This window comes from Rutidosis leptorrhynchoides, chromosome 2, assembly GCF_046630445.1.
Source record: "Rutidosis leptorrhynchoides isolate AG116_Rl617_1_P2 chromosome 2, CSIRO_AGI_Rlap_v1, whole genome shotgun sequence".
NCBI classification, from domain to species: Eukaryota; Viridiplantae; Streptophyta; class Magnoliopsida; order Asterales; family Asteraceae; genus Rutidosis; species Rutidosis leptorrhynchoides.
Window position 1 is genome coordinate 325074328 of NC_092334.1, and position 24296 is coordinate 325098623.

At 33.8% G+C, this 24296-nt stretch overlaps 1 protein-coding gene and 1 pseudogene across 1 annotated transcript; both read right to left on the reverse strand.

Annotated features, from left to right (window-relative positions):
* Positions 1-12237: 12237 nt before the first annotated feature.
* Positions 12238-13703, reverse strand: LOC139888806 (fatty acid elongase 3-like; annotated as a pseudogene).
* A 575-nt stretch (positions 13704-14278) lies between these two features.
* Positions 14279-15552, reverse strand: LOC139894432 (fatty acid elongase 3-like). The gene has a single exon (XM_071877721.1). It carries the CDS (start codon positions 15404-15406, stop codon positions 14525-14527), a length of 882 nt encoding a protein of 293 aa, XP_071733822.1. The 5' UTR covers positions 15407-15552; the 3' UTR covers positions 14279-14524.
* Between the last annotated feature and the right edge of the window lie 8744 nt (positions 15553-24296).

A 24296-nucleotide genomic window follows, 5' to 3' on the forward strand; every position in this document is an offset into this window, starting at 1 on the left:
GATGCATTCGAACAAAAAGAGTAAGAGTGTTTTCGAGGGTGTCGGAAGCGTGAAGAAGAGTGGTACCGGTGGTTTTATACCCACGTGTTATAATTGCGGACAACGGGGTCATTTGTCGCGTGAATGTACGAATGCGAAGTCTAACAAGGTTACATGTTTCAATTGTCGAAAGAAGGGACACCGAAAGTCGGCGTGTCCGGAACTAGTTGGTGATGCATGAGAACCTGACGACGATGTTCAGGTACTTTGCAATATTTCTTTCGAAATGTACTTATGATTTTGTTTGATGCATTTTGTGTTAGTGTGTAGTGTAATGAGGGGTAGCGTTCCTTATGGAATTACCCTATGTTGATGGTCCGGTTAAAGGGCGAAGGGCGTAAGACTTGGTGCTTCCAAGCATTCCTTAGTGTTGGGCGAAAGATTTTACCAAGCCATAAGAATGGGCTTTGGTGTTGTTTTGGTAGCACATAGTCGCTTTTGTGTCGTAATTGATGAAACATAAGTTTTGTCGGGTACGGATGACTTAAGGTCACCTTAGTGTTGTGATGGGTGACATTGGATGAATGGAACCCTCGAGGTCGAGCTTTTCGGTCTCGATGAATGTTGATAGTGGAGTCTATGTGACGCGATGTCAGGTGCCTCTTTCATACCTGCAAGCGTAATGTTCGACTCCTACGGTATTGTGGTTACATTGTACTTAGGGTACTGGAGAGAAAACCTTAGGTACATGAGTAACTAGGTGGAACTTTGACAAGTTATGGCACTTGAAGGGTTGCAAGAACAAAGTTTGTGAAATTTGTGGTACACTTTTTGTTCGAAGTGTTTAAGGATAGGTTAAGGTCCTTAGTATGCTCAAGGTTGGAGCAAGATATGGTGATGGGTCGTGTGAACCCAATTGTTAGTAAAGCCTACCTTTGGTAGCATTGTACGGTTGTACAAAATGAGGTTATGGAACGTAGTTCCAAGTGGGGGAGTTACACTCCCGCATGAGGAGGTTTTAGTGTGAGATTTCGGATGATGCTCTTAGTAGATCCGAAATTTGTGTCGAGACCTAGATTTTGGTCGATTTGTGGTAGAGTACAATTTCGGTTAAATTGTACTTATGATTTTAGATTTAAATTATCACCGAGGTGGTAATGTGGTAAATCTCGTTGAGAAATAATGGACGTGTTTGACGAGCAAGGTGAAATCCCTCGGTTAAGGGGTGTGCGTGTCGGATTCTTTACTAGAGAATGGTTGTCTTGTACCTATGTGCGATATAGGTGGTTCTTGCTCGATTGCATTGGCGTTGTGTGTGCGTACGAATGATGCGTGCATGTGTATAATGGATTTTACTTGGGTGGATTAGTCGCGGTGTTTAAGACTCCACTCATTGATTGGATTGACATGTGGAATTGTCGTGGTGTTTAAGACACCACATGGTCATTGGGGGTGAGTTAGTTGCGGTGTTTAAGACATCGCCCGGGGAATTAGTGATTACGCGGTGTTAAGTACACTAATAGATTTTGTGGTGAAATGCAATTTCGGTTAAATTGTATGTATTGTGGCAAGTGCTATCCAAGTGCGAGGATTCACTTTTCGTTGGCCACGGTTGGAGTGTGATAAGTAGTAAGTGTTATCCGTTAGGATTCGCTTTTCGTCGGCTACTTATTGGTGTGTGGAATGTGTTTTCCGTTAGGAATCGCTTTTGTTTGGCCATGTGTGAGGAGAGGTAAGTGTGATCCGTAAGGATGTGCTTTTTGTTGGCCTCTTGTTAGGTAGTAGTAAGTGGTTAACGTTTGATCTACCGCTTTTCGTCGACCACGTACGCGTGAGGATGTGGGGCAAGTGGTCTCCATTCGTGAGGATTCACTTTTTGTCGGCTCCATTGTGTTGTTTGTTGGCCGTATTATTGGTGTGTTGTTACTTTAGCAATGTACATGATAAGGGTATGCTAAAGGGATTGCTAACTTGGTACGAGGTTTGGGAATGTTAGCTTGTTTTTGTCATGCGGTCGAGGCGTGAGTTCGTTCTGGATTGGGAATGAAGCGAGACTTAGTGCTTGGTTTGGTAGAATTGGTAAATCACGGATGATGATTTAAATCAGAAGGGTAACTTTGAAGTAAAGTCACCTAAGGGAGTTGTGTGAAATCTTCGGATTTGATGGAGTTGTTCTGGACATCGAGTTTGGACGTATGTCGGAGGACCATGGATCATAGTTCCTATTAGTTAAGTGGCGAGGATCACGGGGACGTGATCCAATTTAAGTGGGGGAGAGTTGTAAGACCCTAAACCCAAGTGTACAAGTGTACCTAAACATCGATTAATCAAACTGTAGCAAACTGGAACTCACTATCTGAAATTGAGTGGGTGCGCGCAGCGCACCTTCAGGTGTGCGCTCGGCGCACTGTCCCACCGACAGTTTTCTGCTTTTTCTATTTTGAGTTAAATGAGGGGCATTTTGGTCTTTACACTTGAGGCCGGATGTGTAGCCATATTATCAGTTTTGGATCTAGTTTTGGACCACATTTCAAATCCACAAACACTCTCATTTCATTCTTAGAGAAAGAGAGATTTCTAGAGAGAGATTTGGTGATTTGGGGAAGAAGGAGCTTGAATCGATCAAAAGCTCAAGTGTTAAGGTTGTTCATCTCGCTCTTGGCTACGTTGTGGTATTATTGGTAAGTTCTAACTCCGAGTTTTCATAGTTTGATTTAGTGTTCATAATTGGGTGATTGAGTTAGTAAATAGTGTTGATAACCATTGTTGGTGGGTTTTGGATTGGATGATGAAATTGATTAGTTGATAATCATGTTTGGATGTGAAATCACTTGTTAACTTAGGTTATAAGTGATTATTAGTGTAAACTTGCAAATGGGTGTTTTGACTTGAGATTAGGTCAAAATGGGTTTTGTGTAAATTGATGCAAGTAATGTGTTTTGATGATGAAACATTGAGTAAATGGGTTGATGGAATATAATCACTAGTCGATTGTGATTATGGGTATTTCGGGTGAGATTTTGACTTAGTCAAATTGGAAGTAAGTGCAATTGGGTTAATATTGTACTTATTGGTATTTTGGTTATAAGCTAGATTGTTTGGCTTATTTGTTGTGAATTACTTAGGTGATTTACATTTGGACGATTAGGAGCTCAAGCGGGATTGCTTTTCAAGTAATCGAGGTGAGTGGAATATTTATACGCTTATGTATATAGTTTGGTTGCTTGCGTGCGAAGTGGTAAGTGACATCCGTTAGGATTCACTTTTCGTGGATCACAATTGAGTTGGGAAAATATAGTGAGTGATATCCGTGTGGATAGCTCTTCGTTGGCTATATTCGGTTTTTGTATGTGGTGAGCGATTAACGTTTGACCTATCGCTCTTTGTCGGCCACGTGTGTATGTGTGTGTTTGGAATGTGGTGAGTGATATCCGAAAGGAATGACTCTTTGTCGATCACAATTGGAGGTGAGCATGTGACGAGTGATTAACGTTTGACCTATCGCTCTTCGTCGGTCACATGTGAGTATTTGGTAATGTGGCGAGTGATTAATGTTTGACCTATCGCTCTTCGTCGGCCACATGTGTGTTTGGGTAAGTGGTGAGCGTTATCCGTTTGGGGATCCGCTCTTCGTTGGCTACTTATCGTGGGATGGTAAGCGGTTCCGCTTTTCGTCGGCCATCCTTGTGATTGATTTAAGTGTTAACGTTTCGGTTGCACTTTTCGTCGGCCTCATGGTGCGTAGTGGTGAGTGGTTAACGTATTTGACCTACCGCTCTTCGTCGGCCACGTACGCGTTGCGATGGGTGGTGAGTAGTTAACGTATTTGACCTACTACTCTTCGTTGGCCACCATCGAGTCGAATGTCTACATTGGGTATATTGGGATGTGTAAGTTTTATTAGCATTGTACGTTGATTATTCGTTTATTGTGGTTTGCTAATGATATTGTGTTGTTGTGTAGGTGTATGCAAGTAATTGGATTATGTATGTATGTGTATAAGTATTGCATTCACTAAGCATTAGCTTACCCTCTCGTTGTTTACATTTTTAGGTTCGGAGGCGGACGTGGCAAGGGTATGCTCGGGATTAGATGATTTCCCCTTTTGATGCTTGCTTGGATTACTTTTGGTTTCGACTTAGGATTGGGTAGTTTATCCCCAAACATCATGCTCGTGGTTATGTTTGGAACTTAAACTCATGTAGTCGAAAACTTGTATTTTGTACGAAAGTCGTAGAACGGCCGATGTAGGCCCGGTGTCGTAAATCTTGTTTTATTATTGAAACGTGTTAGTTTTACATATTATAAAATATTGTGAAAGCATTTTGTCTAAAAGTGTCGGGAAGTGGGAGATCTTTAATCGAAAAATGACAAAACCGAACAGAACTGATAAGGCCTTGTGCGCGCCGCGCACCTTATCTGTATAAAATATATATATATATATATATATATATATATATATATATATATATATATATATATACACATATACATATACATATATATATTTCTCGTTTAAGGTTGGATAACGGGTTGGGTTGTTACAATATTGAACTTAAGTTTATGAATCTAAACAGAAAAAGTATAAGTTTATAGTCGGAATTACAGGTTACAAGTCATTTTTGTAAATGTAGTCATTTCAGTCGAAAGAACGACGTCTAGATGACCATTTTGGAAAACATACTTTCACTTTGAGTTTAACCATGATTTTTGGATATAGTGTCATGTTCATAAGAAAAATCATTTTCCCAGAAGAACAACTTTTAAATCAAAGTTTATCATAGTTTTTAATTAACTAATCCAAAACAGCCCGCGGTGTTACTACGATGGCGTATATCCGGTTTTACGGTGTTTTTTGTGTTTTCAAGTTTTAAATCATTAAGTTAGCATATCATATAGATATATAACATGTGTTTAGTTGAATTTAAAAGTCAAGTTAGAAGGATTAACTTTTATTTGCGAACAAGTTTAGAATTAACTAAACTATGTTCTAGTGATTACAAGTTTAAACCTTCGAATAAGGTAGTTTTATATATATGAATGGAATGATGTTATGAACATTATTACTACCTCAAGTTTAGAAGGTAAACCTACTAGAAATGATAAAAAAATAACTTGAGCTTCAAAGGATCTTTGATGGCTTGGAAGTTCTTGAAATAGAATCATGACACAAAAATAAGTTCAAGTAAGATTAGTACTCGAATTAAGATAGTTATATTTATAGAAATTGAATCAAAGCTTGAATATGAATATTACCTTGATTTAGAAAGATAACCTACTGTAACTAACAAAGGTTTCTTGATCTTAGAAGATTGCTTGGATTGGATTAGGAAACTTGGAAGTAAACTTGTAAACTTGTAAGTGTTCTTGATGTGTTCTTGAGTAATTGTTTTTATGATGATTATAGGTAATAACCAAAGCTTGTATTTGATGATTTTTGCTGGAAAAATAGTAACTTAGACGTTCATGGAAGAGTGTGTGTGTTTTGAGAGAGAATTGGGAAGAAAATTGGAAGTGAAATGGAGTAGGTGGTGAGTGGTGAAGGTGAGTGGGGTTAAAAGGAGTTCTTGTTTTTGTTTCCTTGCTCATAATTTATGCTAGTTGTCTAATTGTTGGTTCCACATGTTTGTTGACTATCTAGGGCTGCTAAGAGCTGAATTATTATGTGTATATACCAATAGTATATACATCTAGGAGCTGGGTATTGTACGAGTACGAATACGGTTGCATACGAGTAGAATTGTTGATGAAAATGAATGAGAATGCAATTGTAAGCATTTTTGTTAAGCAGAAGTACTTTGATATGTGTCTTAAAGTCTTTCAAAAGTGTACTAATACATCTAAATACACTACATGTATATACATTTTAACTGAGTCGTTAAGTCATCGTTAGTCGTTACATGTAAGTGTTGTTTTGAAACCTTTAAGTTAACGATCTCATTTAATGTTGTTAACCCATTGTTTATTATATCTAATGAGATGTTAAATTATTACATTATCAAGATATTATGATGTATGAATATATCTTAATATGATATATATATACATTAAAATGTCGTTACAACGATAATCGTTACATATATGCCTCGTTTCAAAATTCTTAAGTTAGTAGTCTTGTTTTACATATGTAGTTCATTGTTAACATACTTAATGATATATATAATTATCATTTTATCATGTTAAATATAGTGTAACAATATCTTAATATGATACATATGTATTTAGTAAGACGTTGTAATAACGATAATCGTTATATATATCGTTTCGAGTTTCTTAACTTAGTAGTCTCATTTTTATGTATATAACTCATTGTTAATATACTTATGGAGATACTTACTTATCATAATCTCATGTTAACTATATGTATATCCATATATATATCGTCATGTCGTTTTTACAAGTTTTAACGTTCGTGAATTGCCGGTCAACTTGGGTGGTCAATTGTCTACATGAAACTCATTTCAAATAATCAAGTCTTAACAAGTTTGATTGCTTAACATGTTGGAAACATTTAATCATGCAAATATAGTTTTCAATAAATATATAATCATGGAAAAGTTCAGGTCACTACACCTATTGGCTTACATCCAAGCATCCCATAATCATTCAAAAGCCCTAAGCAATATTTTCTTTGGTTCATACAGATTCCATTATCATTAGACAATATTTCAATGTCCAAAAAATATTTCAACTTTCCAAGATCCTTAATCATAAATTTTGACTTTAGAAAAGTTTTAAACTTTTCTATTTCAACATGATTGTTACCAGTTATAACAATATCATCCACATAAACAAGCAGAGCTATAAAAACATCATTAGAATGTAAAATATACAAAGAATGATCACAAGTACTTTGTTTAAAGCCATGCTCAATCAAGGCAGAATTCAACTTTGAATTCCATTGCCTTGGGGCTTGCTTTAAACCATATAAAGACTTAATTAATTTACACACTCTTTTGTCATTTTTTGAAAAATATCCTTCAGGCAGTGTCATATAAACTTCTTCATGTAAATCACCATAAAGAAATGCATTATTAATATCCAACTGATACAAAGACCAATTGTTCTGAACAGCAAGAGTAATAATACACCTTACAGTCACATATTTTATAACAGGTGAAAAAGTTTCATCATAATCAACACCTTCCTTTTGACTATAACCTTTAGCAACAAGTCTTGCTTTATATCTCTCAACCTCACCATTAGATTTATATTTAATTCTGTAAACCCATTTATTACCAATAGGCTTTCTATTGGGAGGTAAGTCAATTATAATCCAAGTCTTATTTCTATTCAGTGCTTCCATTTCAAGATTCATGGCTTCAACCCATACATTATTTTTAGAAGCTTCATAATAAGATTTAAGCCCAAGTGTCTTATTCAGATTAGATGTGAAACATTTATTTTCTTGACTCAGAAAAGAATAGTTTACAACCCTTTCAATACCATATTTTACCTTACCTTCTACAACAAAATCATCCAATTTCTTAGGTAAAATATTCTCTCTGGATGACCTTCTCAAAGGCTGAACATGTGCTGGACTATTTCTATTTTAAAAAAGAATTGCCCTCAGGAGAGTTTATACTATTCATGGGAGTTGCAGAAGTATTCTGGCAACCACTAGGACTTCCAGTACCACTCAGTGTGCTATTATTATCACCATCATGAAATCTGCCATGACTAGGACCACTATAACTACCACTAGCAGTACCGGTATCACCAGAGTTACTACTACTACCACTGTCATCACCATCATATGTTGCTGCTCTCACTTCATCATTGGGACTTTGAGAGTTTTAGTTATTAAAAAATATTTGATCAAAAAAGTTTAAATGATTAACTTCTTTTTCCAAAACCAAACTATCGGTATTTTGTTTTAATGGAAAAAAATTTTCATAAAATTTAACATCTCTTGAAAAAACAACACTTCTATTTTCAAGATTTAACAATTTATAACCTTTTTGAACACTTCCAAAACCAATAAGAATACATTTAACTGACCTAGTAGAAAATTTATTTTCTGGATTTAAAACTGTAGCATAACAAAGACAACTAAAACATCTCAGGTGAGACTAGGGTCCTTTTTGAACACAAATTCATAAGGGGTCTTTCTAGAGAGCACACTTAAAGGAGTCCTGTTAATTAAATAGCAAGCAGTTAAAATACAATCACTTCACATATTAAGAGGTAACCGCCTTGTAACATAAGGGCTCTTGCTACATTAAGTAAGTGCCTATGTTTCTTTTCTACAATTCCATTCTATTGTGGAGTATGTGCACAAGAAGTTTGATGCACAATACCTTTATACTTAACAAATAAATTCATTTTATTTGTTAACAAATTCTACTCCATTATCACTTCTTATAACTTTTACCTTTTTATTAAACTGATTTTTAATCAAATTTACAACAGTTAACACATTGTCATAAGTTTCATCTTTAGTTTTTAACAGAAAAATCCACACAGCTCTAGAATAATCATCCACAACAGTTAAAAAATACTAGTAACCTTCTCTACTTTGTATTTTAAAAGGACCCCAAAGGTCCAAATGTATTAAATCACCTAACCCTTGTGACTTGTGGTCACTAAGAGGAAAGTGCTCCCTTGTTTGTTTGGCCTTATGGCATATATCACAGGGATAACTTTCTTTAAAATTTTGCAAATTTAATTTTTGTTTTAACACCTTCAAGACTTAGTCAGATGGATGACCAAGCCTTGCATGCCACAAATCAGCAGACACAAAGTGAACACATATATTACATGACATACCTATAGCATTCACATCACATTCATCAAACAGAAACAATCCATCATACTGGCTACCAATCCCTACAGTTTTCATTGTTCTCAAGCCCTGAATAAAACATTTATTTTCATCAAACCTTATAGTTAGTTTGCTATCTTTAGCAAGTTTATACACAGAAAGTAAACTAACACAGTATGCAGGTACAACCAACACATCATATAAGATAACATTTTTAGATAATTTCATATTTCCAATTTTTATGACTTTAGCCTGTGTACCATTAGGATGACCCACAGTTGAATTTAAATTGGATATATCAATTAAATCAGTTAAATCTTTTTCTGAAACATTCATTGTTGATTAGCACCTGAATCAATTATCCAGCCTTTATTTTTGTTCTTAAAACTTTCATTTATGTGGCTGTTAAAAAATTGTTTAAAGTTTGTGTTGAATAATGTGTTACAATTCATAAAATTACCTTTCATGTTAGCATTTTCATCTACAGGAGTAGGATTCTCATTGATAAGACCGAGTAACTTCAAAAGCTGATCATTTGTAAGACTTGCAGGAGCAGAAACAGAAGGTTCTTCTTTATTAGTAACACTATGATTAGCAAAAGATTTATTTCCAAAATTAATATTTTGATTATTACTTGTTCTTCTTCTAAAAGAAGGTGAATAACCAATGATTTCAAAACATCTTTGAATTGTATGACCAATTTTATTGCATTTTTTTGCATTTTAATGTTTGATTCTGATTTCTATTGTAGTTGTTACTATTTGAATATCCTCCAGAGTTATTTTCAGTTTTATTATATGAATTGTTTGATTGAGACACAAAAGCACTGGCTTGTGTCTTTGACATTTTATCAGTGGTAAGAATTCCCTTATGAGATTCTTCCCTTGAAATAACAGCATAAGCCTCTTTTACATCTAAAATAGTATCTCTCAACAATATGTTACTTCTCACAGCAGTGTATTTCATCACTTAAACCCATTAAAAATTGCATTAATTTCATCATTTTCTTATGATCTTTAACAGAAGTTGCAGCAGGACAAGTACAAGCAGCTAAATCACATGTACAAGCAAGTGAGGACACCATAGAATCATATTGTTTCCCCCAATGTATTGAGCTTATGATAATATTCAGAAAGAGTGTTATCACCTTGTTTCAATATATTAATTTGATAATGCAAATTATATATTATTGATGTGTCAATTTTATCATAAGTCTCTTTTAATTCAGTCCATACTTGAGTTGCATTAGTGGAAAACATTTGTCCAGAGTAAAGATCCTCTGATACAGATCCAAGAATCCAGAACAACACAACTGAGTTGCATCTATCCCATTGGGATCCAAGGACTTCATCAGTTGTGCTTCTTTTTATAGTACCATTGATAAAACCCAATTTATTTTTTGTAGATAAGGCCAATAACATTGACCTACTCCAAATATTATAGTTCTCAGTTCCTTTTAATTTTATTGAAATAATTGATGTTCCAGTTGTATCATTAGCATGAAGATAAAGTGGATCACTGAAATCCAACTTGTTTATCTGTGCATCAGAGGTACTATCACCCATATTTTACACAAAAAAAAGAAAACAAACAGATACAAGATAAACAGAAAAAGATACAAATAGGTACAATCAAATGATTAGTAAATCCAACCTGTGCTTGATCAGGTTTTCACAAGCCTCAAGGGACTTGGATCAAGAGTTGGGCACAGTGATTTAATAATCAAATAATTGTATATCAGACACAAATCAGATCAGAAATAAAAACAATTAAGCAATTAAGAAAGCCAGATAATATGAATAAATGCGAGACTCCCCTTTGAAGATCAAAAGAAATCAGAAGAATGAAGAATATTCAGCGGAAGAACAAGCAGGTAGAAAACCCTAACCCCAATTTTTAACAAATTAAGGTTTCGATGACAATAACCACCCACAAGCAACGGTCGTCAATCGAACCTACACAAATCACTTTTAATCTTCAAGAAGCCCCAAAAATTAACTGCTACGAAAACCAGAAACAAAGAAACCCTAGAACTTCAATCGTTCTTCAAATAAGAGCGTACCCGCTCTGATACCATGAAAAATTGCAGTAAAATAACCAATAATCACCAAGTACAAGAACAGAAAAAACAAATCAATCTCCAAATCTGAACAGATTACAACCAAATCGAACTAAACTATCAACCACACACTTGTAATATCAAAGTGTGCAGGAAAACTAACAAATGAACCACAAGATGTGAATCAACTAACAAATCACTCTATCAAGAAGAGGAAGATTAAGATTGGAGAGGTTGAATATGAGATGTAAACTTTGAGAGAGATATGCACAGTAATTGTCTGAATCTCTCCAACCCTAAAAGTATTAGGGTTATATAGCACACTTAAAATAAACCGGCATATGAGAAGTGTGGGCTGGACTTGTGAAGCTTAAAGCCCAATAAATTAAATAGCAGCCCAAGAAGTCTTCAATAAATTAAGTAACAATCCAAGAAGTCTTCAAATCTTTTTATCATCAATAGCCCATCAAAGCATTAAGTCCATCTGCTACTGCAACCTTCTAATTACTGCAATTCATCCTTTAATAACCTGCAATTTTCTAGAACAAACCGCAAGTAAGAATGAATAAATAAAATGATGTTTTAAAGATAAGTTTGTTGAACATATCATTTTGAACAGTTACACTAAAAATATTAATTTTAACTAGGGATAAAGTTTTAAAATAATTCACTATCTACAATTTTATCAATCAAATACTACTCCATTAAAGTTATTTATGATTGGTTAAACAATTTCGACTAGTCAACTAAAAAAATAAAACAATTATTTAAATAATGGGGGATAGATAGAATATTTCACTTTTCCACATTCCACAAGTTTTGACAAACTTTACACCAATACCTACTCAAATGTTTTGTGATAATTATCAATATAACTAATAGACAAAATTTGTCTTATTTGTTATGAATAGTACTATTCAATTTTTCATTTTTTACAAATCAACCCCTAACTTTCATTAAAATACAAATCGAACCCCCTACTTTATACCTATATTATAAATTATTATTTATCTAATCACTAACACCAAAAACTTCCACCACGCTTTATCGGCTTCTACACTGCGCTCAAACAGTAAGACCCACATAGGCCACTACTGTGCTACATTTTTTTTTCTCCAACGATAAAAGAAGCAACTTTCTTAAAAGGAACAACTCTTCAACGCTACCAAAAGATGTCAAAAAATATTTTTTTTTACAAAATAAATCAACTAACTTTAACGCTAAAAGAAGCAACTTTCACAAAAGGAACAACCCTTCAATATTAGATGTCGAAAAAAATTCTTTTTTACAAAATAGATCCACAAAAAGAAAGACTTTTTTTTAACTCACATTCAAAACGGAGTCCCTAGCGCGAAGCGAGGGCTCCACAACTAGTTACACACAATTAGTTCTACAATAGAACTTCTAGTATATCACTTTACATCTTTTCATTTCTTTACTAATAATAATAATTATAAACGTATTTTCAAAATTCTAAACAAACGTGGGATTTAAATAAATGTAAATATTTTTTCCATTATTTAATTACTACAACACCACCCTTTTTTGCAAGGACCTACATACAACTAGAAAAAAAATATGGCCACAAACCAATCAAATCTCGTTGTCCTTAATCTCACTACCACCAATAATATTATTGTTTTCCACCACGTTACCACCGTCAAGACGCCGTCGCCGGAGATGACTATTAACATAAAAATTCAAGAAAAGCAACAAAACAGCAGCGTTGAGCACCAAATTAATTCCCCAAGCGCCAATTCCGTTACACCCTCCTTTTTGAACATGAAGAAGAAGAACGCCGACGTGGCAGATGACGTTGCATCCAAGTAAAACCATCTGGCAGTTTATAACAAACGGAAAACAAGCACTTCGTAAACCGATGGCTGTCAAGAAACGGTAACCGTAAACAATTGAGTAGATTGAAGTTGTTAATAGTATTCCAACAATTTGAAAAGATTGTGAGAACTCGAGCCATAAAAACGACATGATGATGAGAATCGAGTGGTTAAAGAGGCGGAAAAACGATAAGTTTTTACGACGTAGAATTGCAAAAAAGGTTCGGAACGTGTGAAGGAAACGGGTCAAGTAAATATATGTATGACCAGAAAAAGACCCGACCCGTTGGGCGCGTGCCTAGAGGGAAACACAGGAACCATTGAAATGGTGTGGTTTTAGTTCGACATCAAATCCAACGTGTGTGGCGAATTTCTGCTGCGGAGGAGAATAAAATTCGGGTGTGGTTTAGGTTCTAGCTTAGTTGTTTGGTTGTTTGAGGGGGCCTCAAGGTATGCTTGAGGTCGTTTGCGCTTTTTTATTTTTTATTTTTATTATTTTTTAATAATATTTATCGAGTAATACCTTTTATTAAAATATATATATATATATATATATATATATATATATATATATATATATATATATATATTATTGCCCATCACAATTTGTAAGAGATACAATTTGTGTGATAGATACAGACAAAAACACTTCAACCCTTTTTTTCCATTTGATATTTTGGCCGCAGCAACATATGTTTATTTTTATTTTATTTTTTTTCCCGAAAACAAATATGAAGTATTTTTATTCTTATTATATGACAATAATTTGATTTTTATAATTGGTTACTTTGTTTGAAATTATTGTGGACTATTTAAAAAGAGGGTTATATTTTTGATCGTAAATTTCTCTCCGTTCGTACGTTTTTTCAAAGAAGGTATATCGTTTACTTACTTTGTGAATTATTTATTTACAATTATCATTTAATTGGATTTCATTGAAATTATTTAATTCTGTAAAGTTTTATTAAATATATGATTATTTATTATGTAAAATCAAATGTTACGTCAACTTAAGTCGTTAATTGACAATAAAGACTTCGAGACGCATGTTTAAACTCACCGTCATATCTTTGGAATTTAGAACATCTTAACCTCGTAAGTAGCGTTTACTAGAAGTGTTTTTTTTTTTATAATATCTTCTTAAAACATACGGAAATAATACACTAAAAACAGACAAACAAAATATCAACACCATATCACACTTTACACATCCTTTTCTTACATTGATTATTTGTCCTTTAATTTGTTATCATTCAACCTAAACCATTCAAACACCAATTAATCAACTTACTTTTAACATCAAATACACATGACAAAGTTTCACGGTAGTCACGTTTCACTTTCTTTAGACAAAAAGTTACACCTAACGTTATTTTTTGTGATAACTAAATTATGTAAATCTATATTCCCATTTACTCCTTTTACACTAAAAATATCCATTTTAAGTATAAATAAAGCTTTAAAATTCTTCACTAACTACAGTTTTTTCAATCAAACACTACTCCATTAAAGTCATTTATGATTAGTTAAACAATTTCGACTAGTCAAAATAACATTACTAAAACATTTATTTAATAATGGGATGGATAGAATATTTCACTTTTCCACATTCCACAAGTATTGACAAACTTTACACCAATACCTACTCAAATTTGTGATAATTACACACAATTAGTTCTAAAGTAAAACTTCTAGTTCTATCACTATACATCTTTTCATTTCTTTACTAATACTAATTATTATTCACATATTTTCAAAATTCTAAACAAACGTGGGATTGAAATAAATGTAGATATTTTTTCCATTATTTAATTACTACAACACCACCCTAGCTTTTATGCAAGGACCTACATACAACTAGAAAAAATATGCATGGCCACAAACCAATTAAATCTTGTTGTCCTTAATCTCACTACCACCAATAATATTATTGTTTTCCACCACGCTACCACCGTCAAGACGCCGTCGCCGGAGATGACTATTAACATAAAAATTCAAGAAAAGCAACAAAACAGCAGCGTTGAGCACCGAATTAATTCCCCAAGCGCCAATACCGTTACACCCTCCTTTTTGAAAATGAAGTAGAAGAACGCCGACGTGGCAGATGACGTTGCATCCAAGTAAAACCATTTGGCAGTTTATAACAAACGGAAAACACGCACTTCGTAAACCGATGGCTGTCAAGAAACGGTAACCGTAAACAATTGAATAGATTGAAGTTGTTAATAGTATTCCAACAATTTGAAAAGATTGTGAGAACTCGAGCCATAAAAACGACATGATGATGAGAATCGAGTGGTTAAAGAGGCGGAAAAACGATAAGTTTTTACGACGTAGAATTGCGAAAAAGGTTCGGAAGGTGTGAAGGAAACGGGTCAAGTAAAATATGTATGACCAGAAAAAGACCCGACCCGTTGGGCGCGTGCCTAATGGAAAACACAGGAACCATTGAAATGGTGTGGTTTTAGTTCGACGCCAAATCCAACGTGTCTCGCGAATTTCTGCTGCGGCGGAGAATAAAATTCCGGTGAAAATTGTGAGTGAGATTAGGGCCATGAAAAGGGAGTGGAGGGCGGGGATTGGGCCCAGTGGCACGGGCCGTCGACGGTAGTAGAGGAGAAAGTGAAGTATCAGAGAGACAATGATATACGTGACAATCGAGGTAAGAAGAAATGACCAGGTGGAGCCCCATGAATGACTGTGGCTCCACCTAAAATTTATTATTTTCGGGTGTTCTGATAAGTAATAAATTAACGAGTTTTGGGTCATCGTCCTAATGGTCGTTGACCCGTTGTAGCACCACCGATGAGAGGGAGGTGAATGGTGGTTTGTGGTGATTAAAAAGATAATATAGGTTGAGGATTAAAGGGACAAAAGGTGAGGGGTTATGAGTCTTTATGGAAATTTGAATATTGACTGGTTGTTGGATATTTGTATTGATTTTGAGTGATATATATAAATGATGATGATGATGAAATAATCAATTAATAGGATGGTAGAAACTTCGAAGAGAGATATTCTGAAGTGATTAGATGATACCGTAGTAAAATAATGTTAATATTACACATGCGTAACGCATTTGACACGTTTGTGAGATAGTAGGGTAAGCTATTTTTGTTGCGTTTAACATCCGTTTCAACTGTTGAATATTCGCTTTCCATAATGAATTTACAAATTATATTTGCTCAAACACTCATTTAACCACATACTAGCCTTTAATAGCCTTTAAGAGCTCGTGCGTTGCACGGCATCTCTTAATCAAACATCTTTTAATTTCAACATCCATATCAACGGGTTATTTTTGTAATAATTAAAAATCATAGGTACTCTATACAATCAGGAAAACTATCATCTCTATCCGGGTACGATCATAGCATAGCTTCATTCTTTCGTTGAAGCTCGGGGTTTTGCACATTCACTTTAGGGAGAGAGCAAGTATAAATAATAGCTTTACGCTTTCGAGCCTTTCTTCCTAGGAAGGAAGCCTTTACTTGAACTTGAGCGGTTGTCTAGGAGATGAACCACCGAATTGACATCTGAAATCTAACGTCTATCAAAGGTCAATTTGAAGATAACTTTACCCAAATATACATTTACCTGCACAAAATTTACATTAGCACTTCAGTTTAAGAAGTGTAACATAAGGTTTAAAGCCCATATACGAAGAGTAAGAGTTACCATAATATAATATTAGTCTTTAAAACTCGATCAAATCATCGCCAATTTGAATCCAAAAGAAACAACCTGCAAAAAAGATATCAAAATTGGTTTTATTAAATTTACTCTACCAAAATGTCTGTTATTATTGGTTATAAAAGCAATAAAGAAACAATACAATCGATAATTTAATAGCCTATTAGCCTCTTACATGAAAACACTTATAACATATATAGTTAAACAAAGAATATATATATATATATATATATATATATATATATATATATATATATATATATATATATATATATATATATATATATATATATATATATATATATATATATCTCACCTGCCTTTCAACTGAAACAAAGTCATGGATCAAGTTGATGCCTGGAATATTCAATTCTGAAGCCTCTAAGGATACCTGAAGTGAATCAGTAGCTAGGACTTATAAAATAAAAATGTCACATTTAAGTTAATGATCCTTACCTATAATGTGGCATGACAGCTCCAAGTAGTTGACACATAGTATACCAGAGTAATAATTAATAATACTATAATGTAAGTTGAAGATAATCAACATGTAAAAAATGGATTTTGGCAAACCTTGTAGCCGATAAACAACCTGTAAAAAATGAGTAGCCAAGGTTGCTACTGTATAGTTCGAGCCAAGCCCTAAAAAATGGCATTTTTGGAAAGACGGTCAACAATAAATCAAACTGTAGTTTTGCCCTCTGATGACGGTAAGTGGCTAATAAAATCCATTGTTAAATCCTCCCAAACTTGATTCGGAGTGGGAAGAGGCTGCAACAATCCATAAGGTTTATGAGCTGGATACTTGACTTGTTGACAAACCAAGAATTCCCTAATAAACAATTGCACAGGTTTCTTCAAATTAGGCCAGTAAAAGGGGGCAGGTAAACGCCTAATCCTAATTTTTGAACAATAAAACGGAAAAAAACTTTCTGATTTGTAGTATATGCAGTGAAAGTAAAGAGATGGTAAAAATGAGTATTGAAAACGATATGAATGTAACAATGAGTTATTGATACTTGTTCAAACCAAAAATTACAAAAAAACAAAGTTATACAGTTTTGTCTCAACATGTACAGCAAAATCAGAGTTCCAAATGTAGTGCAATTTGCTATACAAATGTGGTGTAATTTTCTGTACAAATTGAGCAGCATCCACTTTATGGAGTCCTCCAATAAAGAAAATAAATTATAAGTATAAAAAAGGCAAAACAACTAAAACGACATCAACCAAAAATAAGCTAAGTGTGTAGTTACCTAATCAACACATAGACATGATCGCTCCTTTGCTAATCTTGTACAAACATTTCTTAAACATTACTACAATAATCGTTTAACTGTTAAAAAATCGATTAATGTTGTACAGTTTCATTCATAAGGTTGCAAAAACCGAGTGCAGATAGGGTTCGTTATTACAAACCCAGTTGGACACATCACCAAACCATATAGCCAACTTGACACACCAAGGTTCAAGGAATGTTAAAAATCACAATAGGGTATCCAATTATAAGAAATGAGAGTGTGGCAATATTTTTCTTACCTTCCATGATACATTAGTAAGCCTAGTATTAGACAACGTTTTCTGAAACTCAAGCTGCTCATATATCTCACCTTCATAGCCACCTAAAAATATTACAATTTTTCATTAAGGACAATTTCATTTTTACTTAGCTTAACCAAAACCGTCACAAGTATATAAAGCACTAATATATTATAAGTGTGTACCCATATCAACTATATTAAAAGTAGACATCAGGAGGCTTTTATTCAATTTGACCCATTTCCACTTTAAATGTTTTCTTAATTACTCGTTTGACAAAAAGAGAACCCATATCAACTAATAAAGTAGAAATTTCCACCTCTAATGCATAATTTAAGAAATGAACTTCTATATTCAAGGTGTGTTTTGAACTTTGAAAATTCCCATTGTATGTAATTCAGCTCTAAAAACTTCTATATTCAAGATGGGTTCCTAATGTTTCAGGGTACTGTATATTTATATTCATTATCATGCTTTGTAAATCCTTTTAGAAATAAGGTATATAATGCCACAAATAGGCTTGAACCAACGTACATGAAGAGAGAAAGTGTGTACCTGTCGTTGACACTGCTCTAATCTTAGTTTCTCCGCATTCGACATTTCATACTCACCGTTTTCTAAACACCTGTGGTCTGGCCTTAGCCTTGAATCAGTTGGTGGAAGCTTCTTCTTCATAAAGAAATTATTAAAATGCGCATGTCAGCACATAGTATAGATAGAATCAAGAAGACACCCCCACAATGAAGAAATATTCCAGTACCGTAAATAAAAAGCTCAGGGGTAAGCTAATTCAAAGTAATAGAAAAACGTGTCAAATTATATCTTGTGGGAACCTTTGATGGTTTTCTTCTTCTCTCTTCTTAATAACACATCTTTTAAGATATGTTCCGTGACTTTGCCAATACCACCAATCTGTAAAATAAACATTCAAAGGAGTTTCTGAGTAAAGATCAAACTCTATTCAGATTATCACTATTATATATGGAGTATACTGTTCCTTTACTAATCGGTAGATATCATGAAGTACCTTTCGTACAGGAAGTGAGGATATAAATGTCATGATTGCATCCTGGTCATTAGGTAAGATGAACTGTCCATTTGGTATATTTATATCTGAGCACACCCAATCAAAATTTGGACGAGAACAAATAGTATCATTAACATAAAACTAAACCATATACATACATAATTGTAAGATAATACTTGCATTCCCACTGATCAAACAACACTGGTTACAGCAATCTCAACTCATTCTAAAATTTATTATAATCTAGATGAATGTCAAACTGGTCGCCTAAAACAATTCAAAAAATTTGGAACATGTCTCAACTCAACCAAACCTAGAGTGCAATCATCGAACCAAAACTTACTGGATTTGACTAATTACTAAACTTTCCCAACCCACCCATTTACCCACCTCTAAATCTTAACCAAATTTAGTAAATTTTAGGTGGATAAAAAATAAGTAGTATTCTGTACATCATCGGTAGTTGATGTTACGGCTCGTCAAAATATTATTATTATTCCAAACTTTACCAATTTAGTCTTAAATAATGAGCTACACTAAAATAGAAGCTACTTATAGCAACAATCGAAACAATACATAAATTACACACACATATACAGTAAATGATACAGCACACACCATAGTTTTCAATTTAAATGGAGTCTGGAGGTCAACCAACAAAAGAATCTATCTTGTCCACTCAACCCAACTACATTTGATATATAATGTTTGTATGCAACCCAAAAGTTGTAAACTTAGTTGTGTTTAACCTCAACATAATTAAGTATCAGACTTTGTATTACCTCAATGACCTCCAATTGCAAATGTTTATAGGCCTGAGTTGCCGGAAACTTTAGCAGCATTGAAGTTGGACCACAATGATCAATATAGGACCAGTCATCATCCAGGAGAATCGAATTTATGGCTATAAATACATAATGTCTAACCATATATGATTCAAATTAAGTTATTAAAATTGTTGAATTGTAGCAAAATAATAATAAAAAAATGATAAATATATATTTACCATTGCCAGGCGAAGCTTATCAAAGGCTAGATGCTTGCAACCATCCAAAAGACCATCCTTTTTGTCCTTTATAAGATTGTAGTGGCTATTTGTATAAAGCTACCAACATTCATGTAACACATAAGTTGAGGATTTCCAACATCTAATTATAATATTATAGCGATAGTGAAAATTGAAGGTAAATCTATACTTTTTGCACACCTAAGATCATAGAACCAACTCTTATTATTTTGATGTCAGGTAGTCTGACTATTTTGAGAATGTGAATATGCCATTCATTTTTTTAATATGTTACCTTCAATGATGCTTCTCAAATATTGGCACATGTATAATACATATGTATACACATACTACCTAATACGCATGTGTGTGTATATCTAACCATGAGGGGTCAGTTGGTTCTCTAAAGTAGGCCACATGAGTTGGCCTAAATTTTTAGCCAAATTGAAAAAATGTAAAATATTTTGGAAGATCAGTCGATTTATACGGGTCTGACCCTTTGGTAGTACGGCTCCTACATACCATATATGCGATATTGCAAAGGTTGACTGACAATGTATCAAAACATAAGGATCAAGAATCTAAACCGAAGGTTCTGCCTCAGCAGGTAGCAATACCTAACCACTCTTACAACAATGATGATTCTATGCATATATGAAAAACCCTACTGTTTTTTGCACAAACTGAGAAAGCAAAATGTAGTTGTAACACCAGATAATTAGCAACATATTATGAATCAAAATTGAGATAACTTAGATGACAAAAACAAACAGGGTTAATGTATTGATATAACTTAGAAACCGGTGTAAGAAAATTTTGAAAAAAAAAAAAAATCAAATTTGGGCAAATTAAAAACCCGTTCATAAAAAAAATTCAAAATTGGGTAAATCAACAAACTTGTCGATTAGTTAGAAAAATTCGAATTCGTAATGAAAATTAACAAACCTGATTACATATCGTGTTGTTGCAACTTTGAATAGGCCGTTAATGCTTCGATCAATATATGAGGCTTCACATAATAAACACTGATTGATTTCACATTTACAATCCAAAATTTATATTGCCGACTCGGTCGTCTATTATCAGATTCATCATCCGATTGTTCTCAATTTTACATGAATCGTGTTCAAAATGAAGCGACTTCAAGAGGTTTGAGGGCGGTTGTGTTTTGTATGATAGAGATGATGATGAATCTGATGGATAAACATATTGTATGAGATGAAGATGTGAAGCGGAGGTTAATGAGTAAAACCCCAGAAACTGATTGAAAGGGGTTATCTGTGGAATTAGAATTCAAGATATAGTTTTGAACCGTAACTGCAAGCGATTGTTTCATGAGTATTAATTCGATTGCATAGTTGTCATTTGTATTCAACCGAATGCTAAATCGGTTAACAAAATTGAATGATAATTCGATTGAAAAACTCGATTAATGTAAATCCATCGATGATTTCGTCTGTCGTTGAATCAAAAGATAAAATTAGGGCAAAAAAAATTAGTACAATCGGATGATTACAAAATTTATACCATTAGGTGCGTAAAATTGTAACGGATAAATTAGTGATAGTGGCGTGATCGATTGCGGAAGTCTTCGGCCATCTTCTTCGGCGAAAAAGCTGAGGTTTTCATATTTTAGTAGAGAGAGGGTTGAGGGAGAGAGAGAGAGGTGATGATGCGTACGGTTTTGGGTTTAGTTAGGAAAAAGATGAAAGGTGAGTGTGGGGTGTGGAATGATTATTGAACACGTGTCAGGTTGTGGTTATTTAGGAAAAAATAAAAAAAAAAGGAAAATAAGATGGGATGGACACTTGTAAGATGGATGTTGTTGTTATCCTAGTACTGACATGTATGATGGGACCCTCATGCTTTATGTGAGGAATAGAATAGATATATTCTTGTTGTAGAAGTTGCCCCGCATTTTCCATTATATTTGGAATCTCTTATTTATACCTTTAACAATATATTTCTTATACTTCATCAGTCCAAAATAGTACGAAGTAGTTATGTGTTAATTTTTTTTAAAAAGTTTTTTCTCAACATTAATTTTCATATATTATTTGTATTATATTATCTTCTTTTAACGGCAAGAGCAATATATTTATTAAAAGAAAAGGAACTAGCAAGTTGCTAAAATCAAAAACGAACAATTACAAAGGATTAAGTAATTAATTATTCTGACTAACACAATATTTACCTCTATGCCGATACCAAAAAAAAAACGAACAACTTTGTATAAAGTCAAGGATGGCGCTCTTCTTCAACTTATTATTAGCAAAAACAACTCCATTCCAAAAGCGCCTAAGAACCCAAACTATAGTGTTAAATGTAGATAACAACTGATTCATCCTCTAAGATGAAACAAATACTTACACAATTGAAAATATTAACCCCCAAAAGGAACCGATTCTTAGAGAAACATGTAAAACATGTTCCTAAAGTGAATGGAAACCAGTTTTAAAAAAGATGGAAACTAAGAACCTGTAAAAGCCTATTTTCAACATAGTGGCACGCCGCACCGATACCCTGGAAATTCTAAGGACTGTTTTGTTATTTTTCCAAACTGAATGACCAATAATGTAAACTCAGGTATAAAGGTTTGAGAGCAATATTTTCCAGGTTCATTCCACTTTTCACTTTTGATATCGGCTAAACAGTCACGTTTTCCTTCCGGTATTGAGGCCCAAAAATAATAAAGTTCCAAGCTTTATCGTCAAAATACTCGCTTCGTCGGTTAAAATTGAAGATCAAGTGATTACGAAGACGGTGCAAAAGGAATCAAGAAAATCGGAGCTAAAACGAAGATTCTAAAGCGAACACGGTGAAAGACAAGAAACCAAGTTACGATCAAGGAAATCAAGTTACGATCCAGTGAAAACAGCTGACCAGGGCAGGCCATACGGCTTGCCATATGGCCTGCCAGTATGTAAAACGGCCTGCCATACGGCCTTGGTAAACGGGCACACAAAACGGCTTGCCAGCCTATACGGCCTACTATACAGCCTGCCAGCCGTATGCAGGCAAAAATCAAGCCTATTTATGGAGCTTTTGTTATCCACTTTTACACACACTTCAATTCACTTCTCTCTCTCTCTCTCTCTCTCTCTCTCTCTCTCTCTCTCTCTTTTTCTACAATACTAGTCATACTTTCAAGGTCTTCGACTCCATGCGGTAAACCTAGTACCCGAAGAAAAATGTCGAACATTGTATTAGGAGCGGTCTGGAGTTTGAAGTTGTTACTTTTGTATTCAGAACTCGTTTAATCTACTGGTACTTCTATCCTTTATCTTTATATAATGTCTTTCATTATTATGTTTTGTGATATTGTTGCCATCATTAGCAAGTCGTTATCTTTAGTGTATGCTATGATGTAGTCAGTTATAATGCCGAAATAATATTATAGTTTGTGTATGTTGAAATGCCCCGTTCATATCGATTATAAACGATTCACAATAGTTGATTACATCGCGAGGTATTTGACCTCTATATGATACATTTTACAAGCATTGCATTCGTTTTTAAAAGACAGACTTTCATTTCATCGAAAGTTGACAGGCATGCATACCATTTCATAATATATCAAACTATCAATGACTTAATAATTATCTTGTTGAACTCAACGACTCGAATGCAACGTCTTTTGAAATATGTAATGAATGACTCCAAGTAATATATCTAAAATGAGCAAATGCACAGCGGAAGATTTCTTTAATACATGAGAATAAACATGCTTTAAAGTGTCAACCAAAAGGTTGGTGAGTTCATAAGTTTATCATAAAACAATAAAATTCATCATTTTGATAGACCACAAGATTTAAATGTGCATGGTACAAATGGCCCCGAATCCTATACCTATGACAACCCGGAAATTTCCGACCAAATTTAAACTTTATCTTTAAATGATTTAATGTTTCCGACACGATAAGCAAAGTCTGTATTGTTGAAATCTCAAAAACTTTGAACTGTGTTCATGTAATCAATTACCTTTTGACTGTGCTCGACGATTCACGAACATTTATGTGTATATAGATACGTACATATAATATAGTTATATTAATTGAAAATGTTAACAAAGTATTAGATGTATAATACTTTACATAAACGTATTTGTTTCAATATATGTTTAATATATTTATCGACGGAATTAAAAGATAATATCAAATAATTTAATTATCAGATACATTGTGATATGATTACGGGTCTATGTTATGAGGTCCACTGTGATTTAAGAAATCTATTCTTTTTGACAACATTCGGAAAAATGGTAAAGTGATTTATAAGTAAAAACAAATGTGTCAATTAACGAGAACTAGACAAGGGTTAGTGGAAATTCTTGTTTAATTTCCAATTCATGTTTTATAATATTTTCCTCGTGACCTTGATAAGATAACTATGTT

What these genes read in the sequence shown, in the direction of transcription:
- LOC139894432 (XM_071877721.1), bottom strand. Translation starts at nt 15,406, where the DNA reads ATGACCCAAAACTCGTTAATTTATTACTTATCAGAACACCCGAAAATA.